General features: G+C 37.7%; 3 protein-coding genes across 10 annotated transcripts; 2 read left to right on the forward strand and 1 right to left on the reverse strand.

The window, feature by feature from the left end:
* The first annotated feature begins 11459 nt into the window (after positions 1-11459).
* Positions 11460-15230, forward strand: LOC104742816 (protein SPA1-RELATED 4). Of its 4 annotated transcripts, none has more exons than XR_015579583.1 (8): positions 11460-11724; positions 11937-12655; positions 12744-12901; positions 12994-13900; positions 13983-14155; positions 14248-14559; positions 14651-14710; positions 14812-15230. XR_015579583.1 is itself a non-coding variant. In XM_010463867.3 (8 exons), exons 2-8 carry the CDS (start codon positions 12029-12031, stop codon positions 14998-15000), a joined length of 2400 nt encoding a protein of 799 aa, XP_010462169.2. In that variant the 5' UTR covers positions 11460-11724; positions 11937-12028; the 3' UTR covers positions 15001-15230. The 4 variants fall into 4 exon arrangements, 2 of the variants coding, with proteins under 2 accessions (XP_010462169.2, XP_010462170.2); XM_010463867.3 differs by having other exon boundaries at positions 13983-14129; XM_010463868.3 differs by having other exon boundaries at positions 11599-11855; positions 13983-14129.
* LOC147928913 (beta-glucuronosyltransferase GlcAT14A-like) lies at positions 15103-17419 on the reverse strand. 3 transcript variants are annotated; one of them, XM_087483489.1, is made up of 5 exons: positions 17164-17419; positions 16260-16866; positions 16107-16182; positions 15903-16018; positions 15103-15801 (listed from the first exon to the last, which is right to left on the reverse strand). In XM_087483489.1, the coding sequence occupies exons 2-5, from the start codon at positions 16435-16437 to the stop codon at positions 15296-15298; spliced, it is 876 nt and encodes a 291-aa protein (XP_087339615.1). In that variant the 5' UTR covers positions 16438-16866; positions 17164-17419; the 3' UTR covers positions 15103-15295. The 3 variants fall into 3 exon arrangements, with proteins under 3 accessions (XP_087339615.1, XP_087339616.1, XP_087339614.1); XM_087483490.1 differs by having other exon boundaries at positions 15903-16014; positions 17164-17347; XM_087483488.1 differs by having other exon boundaries at positions 16260-16755; positions 17164-17258.
* A 1366-nt stretch (positions 17420-18785) lies between these two features.
* Positions 18786-21445, forward strand: LOC104742817 (proton pump-interactor 4). Of its 3 annotated transcripts, none has more exons than XM_019235357.2 (5): positions 18786-19123; positions 19321-19635; positions 19726-19995; positions 20096-20194; positions 20292-21445. In XM_019235357.2, the coding sequence occupies exons 2-5, from the start codon at positions 19327-19329 to the stop codon at positions 20991-20993; spliced, it is 1380 nt and encodes a 459-aa protein (XP_019090902.2). In that variant the 5' UTR covers positions 18786-19123; positions 19321-19326; the 3' UTR covers positions 20994-21445. The 3 variants fall into 3 exon arrangements, with proteins under 3 accessions (XP_019090902.2, XP_019090903.2, XP_087339613.1); XM_019235358.2 differs by having other exon boundaries at positions 18788-19070; XM_087483487.1 differs by having other exon boundaries at positions 18872-19191.
* Positions 21446-21569: the final 124 nt, after the last annotated feature.

Below are 21569 nucleotides of genomic sequence, written 5' to 3' on the forward strand. Positions count from 1 at the left end.
GGTGAGCGCAACAAAAGCTTGGTGGATAACTTAGCTCCATGTTGCACAAAACCGTAATGGTCATGGTGGATGTTTACAGTTCAGAACATTGTTAGACCAGGACGTAGGTCGTATGTTGTGAACTAGTTATTTTCACAAGTCAAGGTAATGGAAAGACTTTTTGGTGGAAATTGGAGTATTCTATTCAAGTTTTAGACCTTATTTGAAAGATGTGTATTATGTCTAAGCGATGAAACGTTAAAGGAACTGTGACACTTGACGTTCCATGTTGTAATATTGCTAAACGTCGGAACTAATCATAGTAATGGAAGAATTAGTTTTGTCTTGGTTAAAAAGCTGAAAATGAGAAGCATGAAGGGATTATTTCTAGTAAATGGAAACAAGCATATAGGAGAAGGACACTCCAAATTGGATTGGATAATCTAAAACGTTAAAGAACAAAGAGAAGGACACTCCAAGTAGGGACATAAATTAAGCGGGGGAGAAATTGTTTCGCAAATTCGAGGACGAATTTATTCTAAGTGGGGGAGAATTGTAACATCCCGATTTTATAGTTGGGCCAGTTTATTCTGTTTCTAAGATCAGTCCATTAAAAGGCCCAAATGAAGCAAAACAATTAAAACGACAAAAGGAATGTCGTATGGTGTATATGTATCTCCTTCTCCACTTTGCCGTCAAAGAGAAACCCAAACCTAACCCTAAAAACACACTAGCAGCTTGATTTGATCCTTGGAGATCTGAAGTCATGATCTTGTTGTTGGTGATGTTGTTACCAAGAAGAAAGTTATCGAGAGGCCTTGTTGTTGTCGTGAGTCTCGTGGAGAAGAAGCGTTGTTAGAAGAACGTAAGCTTTTACCACCGTCGGTCACCACCGCTGGTTAGTCCGCCTCCATGTGTCACCGGAGATGTCAGGCGTTGTCACCGGAGCAGTCGTGGTCCATCGGAGATATATTTAAGGGTAAGGAAACCCTATTTTCTAATGTAGCTTGCACAAGAAGTTACTGACCCTGTCTTATGATTTGTTGTTGTTCTTGCGTTGTTGAGCGATGAGGACCTAACCGCTGAAGCTTGAATGGCCGTGTCGATTTCAAGCCGCCGATCAGATCTGTCGAGAGTAATTGTCGAGAAAGGTAATCGATCGGTTGCACCTTGTCTCATGCTGGTGTTGTTGTGTTTTCTTCATTATTGAACCGAGAAGTTTAACGGACTTGACCAAGGATCGTAATTAAAATACAGAACCGGATTTTAATTGATAAGGATGTGGGTTGACTTTTGTGGTGTTGATGTTACGTGTAATAGATGGTGGTTTCTTCAATTAGGTGGTTTGATTTATGGAATTGGTTATTAAATCAAACTCAGTTTATGGGATCGTAAAGATGAAGTTATGGTGGATTAAATTATTAGATTTAGGTCTAATTAATTTAATTGAGAAAACACCAAAATAACCAGTTAAATCAAGACTTTGGGTTGGGTTGTTTTTAAATGGATTAAATATTATGAATTAATATTTTTGTTATAATTTCTGATCGGGTTATCTAAACCGCTGCAGCTTGAGGATTGTTGTTGAAGTGGGTCTTCTGTTGATGCTAGATATAGACTAAGGATTCAATCCAATGGCTAAGGTGAGGGTGGTATTTGCGGATAACAGTAACCTCTTTCCTTATGTACTCTTCGATAGTTGCTGGGTATAGACTCAAGAATTGTTTGTTGATTGAAAATGTTTGTGTGGATTTATGTGCATGGTAAGTAGGTTGTTAGTAACATGATATATGTGAAGCACAATAGTTACATGATTTGATGTTATGAGTTAACGTATATATCATATTATAAATATAATTATGAACATTCATGAGAATGAGAATGAGAATGAGAAAACAAAAGATACTTGAGGATGTTGGACTGTAATGGACCGACGGGTTCATTGCAGGTCATAAACCGCTGACGAGCAGTACGGGAAGAATCGAGCTATGGGCCGTGGTCTTCCAGGAATGGGGTTTGTGAGCCAGAAAAAGTGATAATGGCCAAACCTATAAGAAAGTAAAACTAAGATGTTTAAATGTGGTAGTTGCCATAGAAGTGATTAAACTAAGATGAAAGTTATTGAGGAGAAATAAGATGTTTGCTTGTTTGTTTGATTGATAAACATTCTGAATCTATGCTAAGTAATAGTTGTTGATTATATTTGGAACGTTATTACTGTATGTCCAGTGGGCAGAGTTTGATCTCCTCACTGAGTAAACTTGTTTACTCACCCCCTTTTTCCCCTTTTCTCCAGGTTAGTAAGTTTAAGAGTTGCAGTTTGAAGTTTGTTCGTTGGTGAATTTTAAAGAAAGAAACGTTTTTGGCCAGACCGGATGGATTACATGTTGTTCCGTCTTTTGCGACGGTACGGGTGTTACAAGCATGATAAGTAATAGTTCTTTACCCCTTTCGTTGTGGACATATGCATTAAAGACTGCAACGTATGTCTTAAACTGGGTTCCTAGTAAGGCAGTTCCTAAGACTCCTTTTGAACTGTGGACGGGAAGAAAACCTAGCTTAAGACATTTACGTGTTTGGGGATGTCCAGCAGAAGTAAAGCCATATAATCCACATGAAAAGAAACTTGATTCGAGGACTGTCAGTGGCTTCTTTATTGGCTATCCGGAAAAATCAAAGGGGTATGTATTTTACTGTCCTAAGCATAGTACAAGAATAGTTGAAACGGGAAATGCTAGGTTCATTGAAAATGGTCAAACTAGTGGGAGTGGTGAACCAAGAAAGGTGGACATCTAAGAAGTTCAGGTTGAAGTTTCTTCACCTGTTGTCACACCTAAGGTTGTTGTTCCTATTGTTTCAGTAGAGTCAAATGAGACAATAGAACAACATGATGATGTACCAATCCCAATAGATGAAGGGACAATTAATGAACCTGTCGCTATTCATGAAGAAAATGGTGTACCAAAAGAACCATTAAGGCGATCTGGAAGGAACCGAAGATCTGCCATTTCAAATGACTATGTGGTTTATGCTGTTGAAAGTGAATGTGACTTAAGCATTGATGAAGACCCGAACACATTCCGAAAAGCTATGGAAAGTGGCAATTCTGAAAAATGGACTATTACCGCGAAAGAAGAAATAAAATCTATGGGTGATAATAATGTTTGGGACTTAGTAGAGTTGCCAAACGGTTTCAAAACCGTTGGTTCTAAATGGGTCTTTAAGACTAAACGCGACTCGAAAGGTAACATTGAAAGATACAAGGCTCGCCTTGTTGCCAAAAGTTTCACCCAAAAAGATGGCATTGACTATAAAGAGACCTTCTCTCCAGTTTCAAAGAAGGATTCTCTTAGAATTGTTTTGGCTTTGGTGGCTCATTATGATCTAGAGCTTCACCAAATGGATGTGAAAACCGCCTTTCTGAATGGAGAGCTTGAGGAAGAAGTATATATGGATAAGCCTGAAGGGTTTGTGACCACAGGAAATGAACATCTGGTGTGTAAGCTGAAAAAGTCAATATATGGACTTAAACAAGCTTCCAGACAATGGTATTTGAAGTTTAATGATATCATTACGTCATATGGATTTGTAGAAGTTATCGTTGACCGATGCATATACATAAAGGTCAGTAGGAGCAAGTTTGTGATTTTAGTCTTATATGTTGATGATATTTGGATTGCTGCGAATGACATGGGTATGCTACATGATATAAAGAAATATCTATCTAAGAACTTTGAAATGAAAGATATGGGTGAGGCATCTTATGTGATCATAATAAGAATAATTCGAGATAGATCACAAGGATTGCTAAGTTTGTCTCAGAAAGGTTATATCGATAAGGTCTTAGAGAGATATAGAATGAGTGAATGCTCTGCTGGTAAAATTCCAAATCAGAAAGGGGAGAAGTTCAGTAAAATGCAATGTCCAAGAAATGAACTTGAATGTAAAGAAATGGAAAGAATTCCTTATGCATCAATGGTTGGGAGTTTGAACTATGTTCAGACATGTACTCGACCAGATATCAGTTTTGCTGTTGGTATGTTGGGTCGATATCAAAGTAATCCCGGAATGGACAACTGGAAGGCTGCAAAGAAGGTTCTCAGGTACTTGCTAGGCACCAAAGAGTTCATGCTTACATACAAAAGATCTGATGACCTCAAGGTCATTGGATATTCAGATTCAGACTATGCCGGATGCGTTGATAGTAGAAAATCGACGTTTGGATATTTGTTCTTGTTAGCTGGAGGAGCAATATCATGGAAAAGTGGAAAGCAGTCTGTCATTTCTTCTTCCACTATGGAGGCCGAATTTGTGGCATGCATTGAGGCCATAGTTCATTCATTGTGGCTGCGGAACTTTATCTCAGGGCTTCGGATTGTCGACAATATAGAGAAGCCGCTGAGAATTTACTGTGATAATTCTGCAGTTGTCTTCTTTTCAAAGAATGACAAGTACTCAAAAGGTGCTAAACATATGGAGATAAAGTACTTGTCTGTCAAAGAAGAAGTGCGGAAACGTAGAGTGTCTTTTGAGCATATAAGGACGGATATGATGGTTGCAGATCCGCTAACTAAGGGATTACCACCCAATTTGTTCATTGGCCATGTAGAGCATATGGGTGTTATAGATAAGACCTTGCTGTTTTGATTATAGGATGCTTATTATGTATGAGACACTATGAAGTCACTTAAAGTTATGTTTCTGTTTTTATTAGACATGTTATCATTAAAGTATGTGTACACATTTATGGTTTATAGATAACATAACTGTTTTGAGAATTAAGGTTTTTCTCAATATAAAAGAATAATATAAAATTGGAATTGATTTGTGATACATGGAAGGGAGCATGTCATTCAATGACGTGTGACCGCCATGATTTGATCAGTTTGATTTTATTTAAGTCATTAAAGGTTATTAGAACTTGATATTAAAGTGCGCATTAAAGTTATTAAACCATTAAATTGACACAAAGGCCAAGTGGGAGAATGTAAGAATATTTTATATTCTATGTGGCCTATGTATCTTTCGGTTTAATAATAAATTTTAAGTTTATATTTAACATTGTGGATTCTAATATTAAAAACGACACCGTGATGAATCGGTTTCGATTAATGAATTAGAATTTGGATGTATTGATAACCCTCTTTCCTTCTCTTAATTATATAAGTAATATATATATATATATATATATGTTATGTGTATGCATTATTAAGAGGTGTTATTACGAAGCTATTAAGAGGTGTTATTACGAAGCTTGAAAGGTTACTGTATATACATGTGATACATATATGTGTAGTTGTTGAATTGTTACAGTAATGGTTGAGTTCTCGTAACTTGAGAAACACTACCAAACCAAATACACATCTAAAAAAAAAAGACTAGTGATCTTCTTCATCAAAGATCACGTGAAAGCAATAAGAAGTAAGGGAGGAGAAAATCAATTGCTGAAGACTTGAATCCATCATTAAATATAATCAAGCAATGGATCAAAGTTAGTATTTTCTTCTACTTTAAGAAAGTGTTCATGGTTGAATTAGATCAAATCTAGATGATCTTTGGGAGATAGATTTCATAAACATAGAAATCTAAATTTATATTCTTTCCTTCTCATAACTACGAAAAAACAAAACCAGCCGCCGGTAAGAGGTTTCCATAATTCCATCAGTTTTCTTAACGAAACCAACAAAGGTGATAGATCTTGATTGTTTCAAACGCTTTCTGCGTTTGCGTTTGCATTTACCTTTTTTTTTTTCATAAAATATTTTTGCATAATGCAAAGGAACTTATAAAAGTACTTATTTCGTTAGTTGTTGCCTTGTTGGTTTATCGTGATTATCTCAAACAACATTAACAAAAGGTTGCAATTAATATTAACTTATTTCGCTAGTGCTACATTAAACATTCTTTCATCTTTATTTTACCGTTGCTCTTCTTGATAGGTAACCCCAACAACCATCTCATTCTCCTCGCTGTCGAGTTCTTCGACAATTTTGAAGACAGAGACAGGTTTGTTGATGTGATCAGTGGACCAAGGAACAAGCACCGTCATGGAGAACAATCGTCAATCGAGCACAGAGGCTCTGCTCATTCAGGTTTTGGACAGCCTATAGTTCGCAACAAGATATCCTCCATGGCTCCATCCAGCGACTCAATCCCGACAAGAAGAAGTATGGGTTACAAGTTTGGTTTCAATCCAGAACTTAAGCTGCTTTTGAACTTTTAAATTCTCTTTAAATTCTTTTCAAAACAGGGACGCATCTATTGTACAAAGAGATTTTTTTGTCTTGAATATAATTTAATGTTCATTTATTCAAAAAAATAAAGGTTTTGTTGATGTGATCAGTGGTTTTTTAGAAAGCCGGTTATATATTGGATTAAAGACTATAACTGGGAAAGTAAACCGGTGATATATCTAAGGAAATGAAGATAAATACAAAGCTCTTGGACTGAGTACAAAGGGCCCTATTATCACGGCCGCACAGAAAACGTCAAGAATCCTAAAAGGCCTTTATATCCAAACTGGGCTATACCTCTCTGTAAAGTTCTTACTGGAGAAAACCGGTTTCGCCGGGTCAACAGTCGTGGTGCTGAGCCTCGCAACATTTTGAATTTGAAGTTCGGAACTAATAATACTCCGGTTCACTTCGGTTTAGTTTAGTTAAGCTTTTTAATAGCTTCTTTTCTAATTCGTAGTTGTATCTATCTCGTCTCTCTCTTCTCTTGTTTGCGGGTTTTTCATCAAGGCTATGTTGGTTTTAGTGTCGTTGTGGCTTTTACCCAAGGTTTTAGTTTGCTTTGAGTTGTGGTTTGTGTTTTCTTCGCAAGTTTGCCTTCTCCGGTTAAGGGTTTGTAGTGGTTCAGAGATCTTCTGCTAGGTTGGGTTTGTTGGTCAGTTAGGGTTGGCGTTGCGAGCTAGGTATCGCTCCTTGTGCTTGTCATTTGGATGTTTTTTTGTTGCTAGTCATCTACTAGTTCTCTTCTGTGGCTTTTTGGAGTCTTGGAGTGGAGTTCTTGACAATAGCAGTGGAATCGTCCTTCAGCTCTTCTCTTACGAGGAGGTTACCAGTTTTGGGTCTGTAGATGGCTGAAGCTGGGTCGACGAGGGTCCGCATGTAAGAGCTGCTGGTCTTCTTTGATTTGTCTCAGCTCGATTTGCAAGGTTCTCTTTTGCTCCTAGTTTGGATCGCCCTCCATGGGGTTTTGGTTTGTTGTGGTGGTTGTGATTTTTGTTTCTTTGTGATGGTATGAATTCTGCTTTCGTTCCTGCCGGTTTGATGATGGTTCAGCTACAGTGTGCATTTCGTTCCTGCCGCCACCAATGTACCACCAGCTTCTTTAGTGCGTCTTTATGCTTACTCTTGTCTTGTTTCCTCAATCCTAGCTTCCCTTATATAGTGAAACCCTAGAGCTTATGTCGGTTTACCCTTGCAGACCACACAACCCGGATCATGTATGGGCTTCACACCAATATGGGCCCAGTTCATGGTTCAGACCAAATAAGCCCATATGAAGCAAACATTCACAACAATCTCCACCTTTTGCTTCATTTGGTCCAACTTACAAAATCCCCTATGTGTTTATTCTTTCCTGAGAAGAAAAAAAAATCTTGTCTTCTCCAATCGAACCTGCAACTTCCAATGATCTTCATCTTCATCCACCTTAGGAATTTTCTACTCCATCTTCAGAAACTTCAAGAGATTCGCGACTCTCTCTCAAGCTTCCTTCTCCTGATGGCAGTAATCCCACTTGTAGACGAACTCTGACCACTGAACCGACATCCTTGAAGAAACCCTTAACAACCTTGATTCATTGATAATTAATACAGAACACAACCAACCATTAATGTTCCTTTGTGTCCTCCAATGTCATCCTCTGACATTGCTCTGAAATTCCCAGCACTTATCGAATCCTTAGACTGTCTCATGACTGTCCCTCTGTTCGAACTTTCTGAAATTTCAGTCTACGAAGCCATACAAATTCTTCCTTGTTCTTGACAGCTTCTCTAAATAGCTTACGGTGCTATTCAGCTATCCCAACAAGTTCGTGTAACTCCTTACACGAATCATCTTCTTCAACCTTGTTTCTCCTGTTCTTAGAAACACTTATGAAGACCTTTACAAGATTCCCATGTTCCTCACAATAGCTCCACCTAGAACCAGAACTTCTGATTCACCCACAAGTAGCACCTGACTTGCTTCTGGAACTTTGATCTTGAACCTTTAGAATAGTAAAACCTGAGATATGAACCTCTCAGAAAACAATTACAACAATCACACAACCTCTTCCATGGTTTCTGATAAATGCCACCGACCTGTTATCATGATTGTATATCATATTTATCTGTCTGCAACCTGATTCACTTGGTCGACCTTTGATTCCTCTCATGTGCACTGAGCTTGAACAAAATTTCCTTGAATCCCATGCAGAACACATGAATCATACATGCTTCAAACCTGAAACAATCCCTGATTCATCATGTAAACAATCTCAACTCAATGCATTACTCCTGAGATTGAGTTTACATCTCATCTATTTAACCATCTGCTTATGAACCCAGCATGTATGATATGACAATACAAACTCTTGCTCAACCTCATGTTAAAACGGATGTCCAACCAACAGCTTTTGAACCTCTGCTAGTCTCCCTGTAACAGCCTTTAGTGTTTCAATCTAGAATCTTTGATGCCACACCTGTTGTAACATAACCCTGCAATAGTTCTTCATAATTGCAGACCTTACCAAGAAGAAACTTGGTACCATCATCATAATTTTTCTCACCATTCATCAATACAACTTGACATGTCTTCACCATTGATGAATCCTCACTTAACCTCAATGTAAGTGACTTTCTTGAGGAACTTAATGATGCTACTAGACCCACTAGCCTTCTACTAGTCTTGTCTATCATAACCTGCATCTTTAACCACCAGAGATCTACTTGAATCTTCCCCTTATATTCACATGCTTCCTTATTAAATGTCAACAAAATACTTAAACTTCTTGCGAGTGATACCTTCAGAAGATTCATCCACCAGATCATCTCTGTAGATGCAAACAGGCAAACCAGAACTTTTCTGTTTCTGATTCTCTTCTCAATGCAAAACCTAACCCAATCACCTTGCGCCAGCCTTGTAAATTCTTGCGCTTACTTGCAAAATCTTGCACAGTCCTGCAACGTCTACAAAAGTCTTCTAGAGATTTTAAGTCACCTTTTAGAGCAAACTCCACCTTGACAAAGAAAATCTCACTGACAGCAACTTCGACTCTTGGTACTCTTCTGCATCCCTATTCACTGTAAACCTACCTAGATTGTAGTCCTTTCAAATCTTTGACAACCTGATCCATTCCTAAGACATAACCATTCACCTAACACCTCTCAAATCTGACCACTTCAACACAAATTGTCTGGTCATCTTCATACTCATGAATCTTTGACACAACCTGTTGACCTAACAACCCTCTTACACACAGATTCAACTCTGAAGGTGTCCCTTAGTAAATCCATGACTCCTATAGTTGTACCTTCAACCAATTCCCAAACACCACTACATAGACTTTCAACAACCGAAAACTGACTTTTCAATAGTTGAAGACGTCTACATCCTTGTGTTCTCCCAGTGTCTAGATTCCTTAAACTGAAACAGTTTTGAGTATTCAGAAGCTTCAAAACAAAACATCACATGTACCTTGTGACCGCAGCGGAAACTGAATTCCTGTTTTGACAAGTTTGAGACTTTTGGATGATGATTTGATTCCCTCTTCACATCCATGTGCAAATCACCTTCACACATCCATCCATGAACCTGAATCAAACACTGCAGATAACTCCACCTTAAACCAACCCCATAATTGATTTAACCTTCGAGTCTTCTACAACAGTCTCTGGACCCTTCTTGTATGTTTACACCGTCTTGCCTGAGTCTGTGAAATCCTGGGCCTGAGCTCTGATACCACTTGTTGAGAATCGCAGACCCTGATTCACCTCTGTAGTGAACCACATACCGCGACTCTGCCCCTACTCCTCGTCTACTTCACAGATCAATATCATAACATAAACATAACACAAAGATTTAACGAGTTCCCCTCATGCAGAGGGTACATCTCGTGTGGGAACCTTCTCCCACAAACATCCACTATCAATTAACCAAGGTTTACACACAATGTTTCATATACAAGCTTAGAGAGTAACTACAAAGAAACCTGAAGAAGAAAACATAGTAGATCTAGCTTTTCTTCTTCTCCTCTCTTTGTCTCTGGTTCAGCTCTCCCCTCCATGTATAACCCTGAAACACCTCCAGAACCCTAAAGAAGCAGCTCCACCTTTCGTCTCTCATCAGAGTGTCTTGAAGACACCTTAAACCTAGACAAGGTTATGTCCGGCTCTCAGCCTTTCGACCCCAGCCAAGCTTCTGCTCCTTTATCATGGTTCTGCACACATCTTTAAGCTCCATGTACGACGCCTTGTGCATGCTCTCTGCATTGCACTCTGCGTCTCTGCATCTGCCCTGCACAGCGCTCTGCATTGTGCCCTACAGCCGCCACCAATGTACCACCAGCTTCTTTAGTGCGTCTTTGTGCTTACTCTTGTCTTGTTTCCTCAACCGTAGCTTCCCTTATATAGTGAAACTCTAGAGCTTATGTCGGTTTATCCTTGCAGACCACACAATCCGGATCCTGTATGGGCTTCACACCAATATGGACCCAGTTCATGGTTCAGACCAAATAAACCCATATGAAACAAACATTCACAACATGACTTAGTTTAGATAATTTCTATGTTTTCATCTTTTTTTGTATTTAACAGATTGTAATCTGTTCAGTTATAATATAAAATCAGATGACAAAAAAAAAATCGAAATTATTATGCAGCTTACTTTAAAATCAGTAATAAAATAACTCATAAGGCTTACTCCTATTATATACATACTTGTTCCAACGTGTTTTGTTAAATACGATAAAAATCTATCATGAAAGGGAAGAAATATAAAGCTATCAGCGTTCCTCTTGGTCGTATAAAACGGAGAGCTGCTACGTTATCTAATCAGTAATCATAGGAATAGAAAACACACGTGGCGTGTCCGGACGCATGTGGTTTTGTAATTTAGCTTTGTAGAGAGTGTTGTCGACTTGTCTCAATCCATTCCATGGAAATGGAAACTCCCCTCTGGTCATTAAATGCTCCCCCACCTATACATACATTCTCTCTTCCCTTCACCAAAACCAATAATACATACAACAAACCATTTTGTTTTTCCAACTAGTACAATCATTTCTAGGTACAAAATTTTGTAAGGCTTCTTCAATACCATTGCTTAAAATTCCTAATATAGCCTTACGAAAACGTACTATAATATATTGATTTGGACACACTTTTTAGCTTTTGACCCTATTGTTTGCATATATTTACGTATTTGGCCCAAAACCAAACATACGAAGAAAAAGGTTTACACGCTTTTACGTTCGTTGTTGTTGTGATTCCTAGGTCGTCGTTTCACCACGTTGCTTGCGTGGAAAGAGAAGTGACGATTAGCAAACAAAAAAGCTAAAAATAAAATAAAATAAAAAGCAATAAAACCCTCACTGTGAAGTAAAAATCGTAGGCCCAAAAATAGATTTTTTGCTTTTGCCGAGAATTTAATTATATGAATCTCTCTACGAACTGTGTGTGTGTTGTGTGGTGTGTGTGTTTGCGATGTGTGGTTCTCAAAAAAGATCATTTTCTTCGGTGCCTCTTAGTCCTCTCAAGTTATTACTTCTTCTTATCTTCTTCTTCCTTTTTGCTTTTTTTCTTTTTGTTGCTTCTCTCTAGCTATATAGAGAGTTTAGTGGTGTACAACCTTACTCGTGTTTGTCTCTTTTATTATATGTAATCAAAGGTTGCATTTTTATATCTGGTTTTGGTGTTTTCTGTCAAAGGGTCTTTTAAAAATCTTAACTTTTTTTCGATTCTCTCTTAGGGTTCTTTTGGGATGGGATCATAATGAAGTATTGGAGGATCCAGAGGAGTTGTCTTTTGGTAATTTCTTTTGGTGGATGATTTTAAAATCAAATGATGGAGGGTTCTTCAGAATCTAATTCCAGAGGATTAAACAATAACACCTCTGGTGTTTCAGAGTTTTTAACAGATGGTTCTAAGTCTTTGTCTCACATTGATTATGTCAGAAGCTTACTTGGTTCACACAAAGACGATAACTTGGGACTTGTTGATGATGGCTCTATTGTGAGAGCATTGGAATGTGAAGATGTTAGCTTGCGTCAGTGGTTAGACAATCCTGACCGATCCGTTGATGCGTTTGAGTGTTTTCACGTTTTCAGACAAATCGTTGAGATTGTCAATGCAGCTCACTCTCAAGGCATTGTTGTCCACAATGTTAGGCCTTCTTGTTTCGTTATGTCTTCGTTTAACCATGTCTCCTTTATCGAATCCGCTTCTTGTTCGGACTCTGGTTCTGATGAGGAGATTACAACAAAGTCTAGAGAGGTTGGGAGCTCGAGAAAAGAGGATGTTTTATCAGAGAGACGAAGCAATAGATCAGAAGGAGCAGAGAAGCAACCTTTCCCTATGAAACAGATATTAGCAATGGAGATGAGTTGGTATACAAGTCCTGAAGAAGATAATGGTTCTCCGAGTACTTGTGCTTCTGATGTTTACCGTCTTGGTGTTCTTCTCTTTGAGGTTTGTGCGTGAGAAGATTGATTTATATGTTCTTAGCTGCTTTGTTTTCTTGAGAATACTGATTTGATGAATGTTAGTTGTTGTGCAGCTATTTTGCCCTGTCTCGTCAAGAGAAGAGAAGTCAAGAACTATGTCTAGTTTAAGACATCGTGTTCTTCCACCTCAGATACTGCTCAATTTTCCCAAAGAAGCTTCCTTTTGCTTGTGGTTACTGCATCCTGAGCCTAGCTATAGACCATCAATGAGGTGATTGATTCTATCTTTGATGTTTTAGTATCATTAGGAAAAAGTTTTGTCCTTTTTAAAGAGTGTCTGCGTCTTTGTCTTTACTGATGCAGTGAGTTGCTACAAAGTGAGTTTATCAACGAACCTAGAGAGAACTTGGAAGAACGTGAAGCTGCCATGGGGCTAAGGGATGGAATCGAGGAACAGGAGTTATTGCTCGAGTTCTTGTTTCTGATTCAACAGAGAAAACAAGAAGCTGCAGACAAGTTGCGGGATACAATATCGCTTCTTTCTTCTGATATTGATCAAGTCGTAAAGCGACAGTTGGTTTTACAGAAAAAAGGGAGTGACATTCGTTCATTCTTAGCCTCAAGGAAACGAATTAGACAAGGAGTTGAGACCACTGCAGCAGAGGAAGAAAATGATGATAATACCATTGATGAGGAATCTAAGCTTGATGATACTCTAGAAAGCACACTTCTTGAAAGATCTCGGTTAATGAGGAATTTAAAGAAACTGGAATCAGTCTACTTTGCTACGAGATACAGACAAATCAAGGCTGCTGCTGCTGCTGAAAAACCAATGGCTAGATATTATTCTGCGTTCAGTAGTAGTGGTAGAAGTTCAGAAAGAAGTTCAGTGAGCAGCCCGGCACAACCACCAAAAGATCCTATCAATGAGTCTAGACAGGGAGGGTGGATCGATCCATTCCTCGAGGGTTTGTGCAAGTACTTATCTTTTAGTAAGCTACAAGTTAAAGCGGATTTGAAGCAAGGAGATTTGTTGAACTCGTCTAACCTTGTTTGCGCAATTGGTTTTGACCGTGATGGAGAGTTTTTTGCCACGGCTGGCGTCAACAAGAAAATCAAGATATTTGAATGTGAGTCAATAATAAAAGATGGTCGGGACATTCATTACCCGGTTGTGGAACTTGCTAGCCGGTCTAAGCTTAGTGGTATATGTTGGAACAGTTACATTAAGAGCCAAATCGCATCAAGTAACTTTGAAGGCGTGGTTCAGGTAAGTTCACGATTTAAAATAAGATATAGAAGAAGAAAACTCAATGAAAAATGTCTAAACAAAACTTTTAATAATTTCATAGGTATGGGATGTTGCAAGAAGCCAGTTGGTTACAGAGATGAAGGAGCATGAGAAGCGTGTTTGGTCAATCGATATTTCATCAGCAGATCCAACATTGTTAGCCAGCGGTAGTGATGATGGTTCTGTTAAGCTCTGGAGTATCAATCAGGCAAAATTTCTAAACTAAACCAAAACGTATTATTTAAAGACGATTTCTTGAAAATGCAAGAATTTAGTTCTTTGAGGGATGTATATTAAAGGTTAGAGTTCGTTTTCCTCTGTTTCAGGGAGTTAGTATTGGAACCATCAAGACAAAGGCAAACATATGTTGTGTCCAGTTTCCGTCAGACTCGGGTCGGTCTTTAGCATTTGGTTCAGCAGACCACAAAGTTTACTACTATGATCTAAGGAACCCCAAGCTTCCTCTTTGCACAATGGTTGGTCACAACAAGACCGTGAGTTATGTCAGATTTTTAGATTCATCAACACTCGTGTCTTCTTCGACTGATAACACGCTGAAGCTATGGGACTTATCAATGTCACATTCCGGTGTTAACGAAACGCCTCTTCACTCATTCATGGGACACACTAATGTTAAGGTACCTTTTTATTCTAACTTGGTTTCGTTTGCATCATTTCAAAGACTACATTCTTAGATTATAAATACATTTCTTCTTGCAATGTGTGTAGAACTTTGTCGGCTTATCGGTCTCTGACGGGTATATAGCGACAGGCTCCGAGACTAATGAGGTATGTGTACACTCACTTCAAATATATACAAAAAAGGAAGAACCTTCGGTCTTATTTGTGGCCAAAAAGAAAATCTGACTTTCTTGTGCTTCACTTGACAGGTTTTTGTGTACCACAAGGCATTTCCAATGCCGGTTTTGTCGTACAAGTTCAAAACTATAGACCCTGTGTCGGATCTCGAAGTAGACGACGCCTCACAGTTCATATCCTCAGTCTGCTGGCGGGGACAGTCCTCGACCTTAGTCGCTGCAAACTCCACTGGCAACATCAAGATTCTGGAGATGGTTTGAACCAATGTGGCTCAGGAGCAAAATTGTATTTTTCCAGGGTTTGATTGGTATAGGAAACAATTTTTGGGAGAGAGAGAGAGAGTAGAAAGAGTGAAAACATTGTTGCTACTAAAGAATTGTGTATAGAAGAATATATATGATCTTTGTATATGTATAGTACTTATAGTAAACCCTAATGAGACAGTGAGTAACTTAGCATACAAGTAATATAGTTAATCACTTCAAAAGAATTATACGATGTATATATGTATAGCCTGAAACTGCAATATACTCCTCCACAAGAAATTGATTCTCTCTATACACACTGATTCTTTCCTGATTTAGCCTGTGTAACTAACCTATCTACAAGCCCCTTGAGCCTCTCAGCCCCTGCGCTAGGTCTGGTCCTAGCCATGTCTTCGACAACCGAGCACTCTGGTTTCCCACCACACCAACCGCCGGGAGTAAAACTGTCTTCGTTCATACGCGTAAGGAGTTCCTTATCGATCCTATCCAAGACTGTGTCATTTCTTCTGAATTTCCTACCGAAGAATGCAGATCCGCTAGCAATCATCTGTTCCATGTCTCTTAGGGACAACACGCGAGGATGCTGCCTCGGCGGCTTGTCCCATGCTATGTAATGAAGATCATGGTTCACTACGGTTTTGGAGAATTCTGGCGTGTTACATATGACTGTATGGAAGTAACCTTCAGGAGAAGAAACGAAATTGGTGTAGTACATGAGTAAAGTTCTTGGTAAATTGTCCCAACCCCATATGATATGCTCCACGAATGTGTGTGATAGAACCATCCAAGCTGATCCTGCGTATAGGAACAGACAAAAAATGTTTCTAACTTTATTGCTAACAAGAAGAACATAGTGATTCTGCTTTCAACTGCAGGATTAAAAGAACAGTACTAACCAGTATATAACTTGAAAGGAGCTGGTAAACTTCGTTTAGAAGAAACCCAAAAAACGTCTGATTTGTTTAACATATAGAGTCCAGGATCAATCATTAATGGCATTGCCCGCTTCTTGCTTCACCGAGAGACATGACCAATAAACTTTAGATTTTACAAATGAAAAACTAATAAAAAGAATCCAGAAACTGAGAGAAGAAGCTCACTATTTCCAGCCTAAGTTACTTGTGTGTTCGATATAGTTGAGGTTCCGGTCCAAAGTCGAAAACGTGTAAAGAAGATCTTCAAACGTAGAACATTCTTTGTCAGTCTCAACAAGAGGAAGATGAAGAACAAAAGGAAAAGATCGAAGAACTTACCATCTTGAGTCACGAGGGGATAGTCCGAAGCACTAAGATTGATAAACCAATCCCAATCGGGACTTCTTTTAAGAAGAATAGCGCATGCGTGAAGGGTATTCGCCACCATTGTTGGTCCGGTATAAGTCACAAGATTAGCTTTAGCTATCATATGCACATTCCCTATCTTTGAATACATAGGATCTTTTTTAATGCGAGAAGCCAACTCTGATCTCTCGTTAACAGGTGATTCAAGATCCAAGTGAACAATGTATTGGTTTCATGGATGGTACACTGCTCTAAGAGTTCTCCAAAGGCTTTCAAGATCTCCTTTAGATCCCGAAACAAGGTAAGCGAAACGTGGGAGCTTGTCCTTGGCTTCTGAATCATTTTTAGCGGAATGAGATAAAGTTCCGTTGGTTGGTGGTCGAAGGGAAGACATTAAACCAATGTTGAAGGAAGTTGCAAGGAGAACAACGCAGACGAGAGATGTGATCACAAATGAGCATACGAATCTCTTCTCCATGATTACATACCCCATTGAACAGAGTTTGTAATCATGAGAAAAAAGCATGACGATGACACCAAAGCAAAAGAACCAAAACCTCTTTAATTAGCAAATCTTCTTCTGCAAATACATCAATTTAAGCCTGATTATAAATCCTCAGCTCAAGCTCGAATTAGGCCTCTAGCATCATCATTCATCACACACACTAATTACTTTCAAACAAATCAAGATTTCAAGTACATAGAAACAGAGAATGTTTTCTGTCCTCTAAAACATCTCTAATCACAATTTCTAAGTTGATTAATGAACCAGACCACAAATTAAGCAACTCTTCACGAAAACCACACAAAAACAAAAAAAACGTCTCACACGATAAGTAAAATCAAATATAAGAATTGAAGGAATAGAGATTGGTACCTGAGTTCCTCTGTAGTGGTGTGCAAGAGAGGAAGAAGAGAGATTATTGCTTTGTTTGATACGTTTGGTGTGAAGACAGTTAAAACACTTTTGTGTGGACTAGAATTAATAGAGAGGATGAAGAGAGAATATTTTATTAAATCCTTCCAAAAATAATAAAAAAAAAAGACTTTAAAAAACTTATAAAACCTCAAAAAAGTAGATAGAAATTTTCCTAGAGAGGTTATATCCAATTCTTTTGAAGCTACTACAACACGAAAACGACTTTAAATTCCGCTTTTATATTTATTTGTTAATTCTTGCTATGCGAAAACGATTTCATTAATTAATTATCTGCTCAAGAAAAAAAAAATAAACGGTTTTGCCGTTTTGGTAACATGAATATAGTTTTGTTGACATATTTCAAAAACTTGTATAATATATGTTGCATGAAAATTCTTTTAAAGGTATGTTTCTCGTTTTTGAAACGTTTTAAAAACAGAAACTCGTGAAAATACGTAAATACAATTTGTAAAAATCTCTGTTTGGAAACACCATAGAAACTTTTGGAAACACGACTAAAATTTTTTTTTAGCTTAGAAACTTAATAAATAAATAATTTGGAAATATATATTCATGATACATATAAATATATAATATTATTAGTGTTTTAATTCAACTATTTAATATTGATGTTTTGAATTTGGATTGTTTCAAATATTCTTTTTAATATAGTTTTTATATTTTGTGTTTAATTATGTATATACATATGTATACAAATATATAATATATACGTTTCCAAAACCTTCCTATTTGTTAATTTTATAAAAAATTGTTTCCTGTTTTCGATTTTTTTCGCTCCCACTTATCCGTTTTCATTTCCGTTGTCATGCAAGCTAATATAGAGTTCTATTTGTAGATGTGAGTGTAGCAGATTAAATTATTTTTAAAAAAGTTATCAATTTTGTTATTTGTAAGGAAATTGTAACATGTTCCGTAGCCATTGGGTTATGCAATTGTAACATACGCATAAGGAAATTGTGATAACAACACTTCAACCAACACTACTACTACCATTCTCTCTCTTTTATTATTACTTTGCCATTGTTTGATAAAATTTCTCTATTTCTTCACCTTGTTTCAATTTTTTGGAATTTTATTTTGTTTTAGTATGTACTCGAGTAATAAATTATTCATTCAATTTTTTTTATAACCGATTGAATGTGATGGTTAACTATGTGAATGTGATAATTAAAAACAATGTTAGTTGGATTTAATTGTCAGTGTAGGAAAATGATTTATATTTTTTTTTGGGTTGAATTGCAATAATTGTATCATACGAACAAGTCAACAAAAAAAGACCAAATCATATGGTAGAGGTCCCTCCACATGGGCCACGGTTATACCTGAAATTAATAACAATGGCAATTAGTATTTGATTAATTCAGATTAACATACAAAAGAGTAGTGATGGGCATTCGGGTTCGGGTTTTCGGGTTTTCGGGTTTAAACATATAAAATCCGTTCGGCTTTTTTATACTTTTGGGTTGGGTTCAGGTATTCCCCGTTTGGATTCGGGTTTTTCGGGTATACCCGAACTCAATCAATCTACAAAAAAAAAAAAAAACTAATTTTTATATAGTATAACAATAAATAGTTGTCAAAATAAAAATTAAAAAACGTGTTATTTGGTTTGCAAGAAGAAACAAAGAAACATAAAAATTGAAATGTGAACGCAAAAACAAGAAATTTTTAAAATCTTTCCAAACGAGTTTCTTCTTATGGGATCAACAAAGAACAAGACTAGCCTCTTTCTTGATTTCCGAAAGATCTGTTTTTTTTTTCTCATTAAAAACTTTGAATTTTTCTTTCTTCCCTTTAAAAATTCGATCTTTTTCTTCAGCTAAAACCCTGAAGATTGTAGTAAGGTTCTTGATTCGACACTTATCTCTCTCTATCTTCTTGGACTGTTTCTTTCTGGGTAATGTTAAGTGATTCTGCGTTTTTTTTTGTAATAAAGAATTGAATCTGTTGAGTTTTGATGTAAAGGTCTGATCTTTAGCTATTTCGTGTTTCATGAGTTCTGATATAAAGGTCTGATCTTTTAGGCTATTTCGTGTTTCATGAGTGTTGATGATGTAAAGGTCTGATCTTTTTGGTTTATTTTCGTGGGAGCAGGGACAAATGAGTGCGCCTATTTTACTCTGTGACGGCTTCGATGTGCGTCGAATTGTTATCGGGAAGTTAAACGACGATGAGTCATCGACGGTTACGGTGACCACCGAGGAAGACGACGACGAAGCTGTGTTTTCCGGTGATAGCTTACTAGAGGAGGAAGAGTGGTCTGGAGAGAATCGTTTCTGTTTTTACTTCGTTAAGCAATTCGCTTACGATGACCCTGAGATTAAGACCAAGATTGATGAAGCTAATGATGAGATTTATCACTGTAACACTGACCGGATTCACATTGCTAACAGCTTGAAGTCCAAAAGGGTGAGAACATTTCTTGACTCTTCTTTTCGATTTTGTTGAGTTATACAATTTGGAAAAAGGTTTTTGATTAAGTGTGTGAATGATGTGTAGGCTGAGAGATTGTCTCTGGTTGCTTCAGTGGAAAATTTGGTCTCGTCACTTGATGAATACAATGCCATATTTCCTTGTCATCAGTCTGTGACTCTGGAGATGAACAAGGATCAAGAAGTGGTTACAGGGGAAATTTATAGTTTGAGTGAGAGGTTAAGTGAGATTAAGATGGAAATTGAGTTGTTGAATGTTCAAATGGCTTCTGTACTTGATCAAAGAGACAAAGCCGTCGAAAGGATTAAGATGTTGAGGATACAACGCGACAAGGGGGTGCGTTTACAGCTTTTTCCTTGTGTTAAAGTCTTTTTCTTTCTCTGTCAAGTTGCATGTAAAAAGATCTTTTATTTATCGTGTGTATTCTGTGTTGTAGAATGCAGCCTTTTTCCAGAGTCGTGTTGTGATCATGAAAGCCATTGAATTGGCTGCTTCTGGAAATGTTAGAGATCTTGATGAGCTCGCTAATTCCGAGGTTTGTTTTATCAGTCTATTGGTGTGTGTGTGTGTGTATGCCTTTGAGATTTGAGCATTTGGTCTTAATGTGTCTTTGTGTCTTGACTTTTCGATAGGTTGAGAAATTTATGTCTCGTTGGAACAGTGACAAGGCTTTTAGGGAAGATTACAAGAAAAGAATCTTGCCTTCACTTGATGAGCCAAAGCTGAGGCGCAATGGGCAACTTAAGGACTTGGAAGGCGATGTAGATATTGAGAATGAAAATGAAACAGCGGGGGAAAAGGCCATAGAACTCAAAAGATTTAGTACTGAGGAGGAGATTGATGATTGTATGGATTTTGATATCCCGGTGTATGAGAAGCTTGAAAAGGAGGAAGAAGAGATTGATGAAGAAATTTTGAAAGAGAAGAAACGAGAAGAACAGATAGAGAAAGCTAGGCTAGCGATGGAAAGGAAGAGGAAGTTACATGAAAAAGCTGCTGCTAAAGCTGCCATAAGAGTTAAAAAGGAAGCTGAAAAGAAACTTAAGGAACTTGAGAAGAAAGCGAAGAAGAAGAAGGCTTCTTTGGATGTAGATAGAAGAAGAGAGACAGTCACCGATGCATCAAAACCAGAAAAAGAGAAACTATTAAATGGGAGATCAGTGTTTCAGAAACAGAGAAGTTTTAGGTATAGATATTACGAAAAAGGAAATGAGGCTGTCCTAAAAGCCATCCTGAAGCGTAGAAAAGCTTATAGGCTATGGGTTTGGACTGTTTCTTCCGCTGCAGTTGTTCTCCTGGTTGCTCTCCTGGTTTTCTTCTATTACTTTGGATGAGGGGAAGAAGATTAACAAAGGTCTTTTAGAGAGTTAAGTGATGAGCAAACAGGTTCAAGGTTTATAATTAGTTTAGAAGCAAATGACATTGGCAATAATGTCATAGTCGATCTTGAACAGTCGTTTTCAGAGTCGTAGAGACATTCACCTCCACGGTGAAATATGTTTGACATCTCAAAGCTGATTCAGTCGAACACAGCATGACCTAGTCACTCTGAAAAAGCTCTGGCACACAAGGATCAGGTCAAGATGTTTGATCGGAACAACTTTGGGACCTCGGAAATCTCTCCATGGATGCAAATGTCTTGACAATGACTGCAAACGAAGTTACTGTTAGTTGAGTTGTAGAAACCAAAAAGCATCCTCTTAGTCTTGTGTAGTAGCTTTAGAATGTGTGTACATGGAAGAGAGACCTCTTGATTTTTTTTTATACTATTTTTACATAAACAAAACTTGTGTTCTAACCAATTTATTACAGTCAAAAGTCTCTCGTCTTCAAATGTGATTGGAAAATCTTGACAAAGCTAAAAACAAAAAAAAACATAACGCCTTCCAAAATGCTTAAAGAATCACCCT

This window comes from Camelina sativa, chromosome 14 (genome assembly GCF_030686135.1).
Source record: "Camelina sativa cultivar CO46 ecotype springtype chromosome 14, ASM3068613v1".
Lineage (NCBI taxonomy): Eukaryota > Viridiplantae > Streptophyta > Magnoliopsida > Brassicales > Brassicaceae > Camelina > Camelina sativa.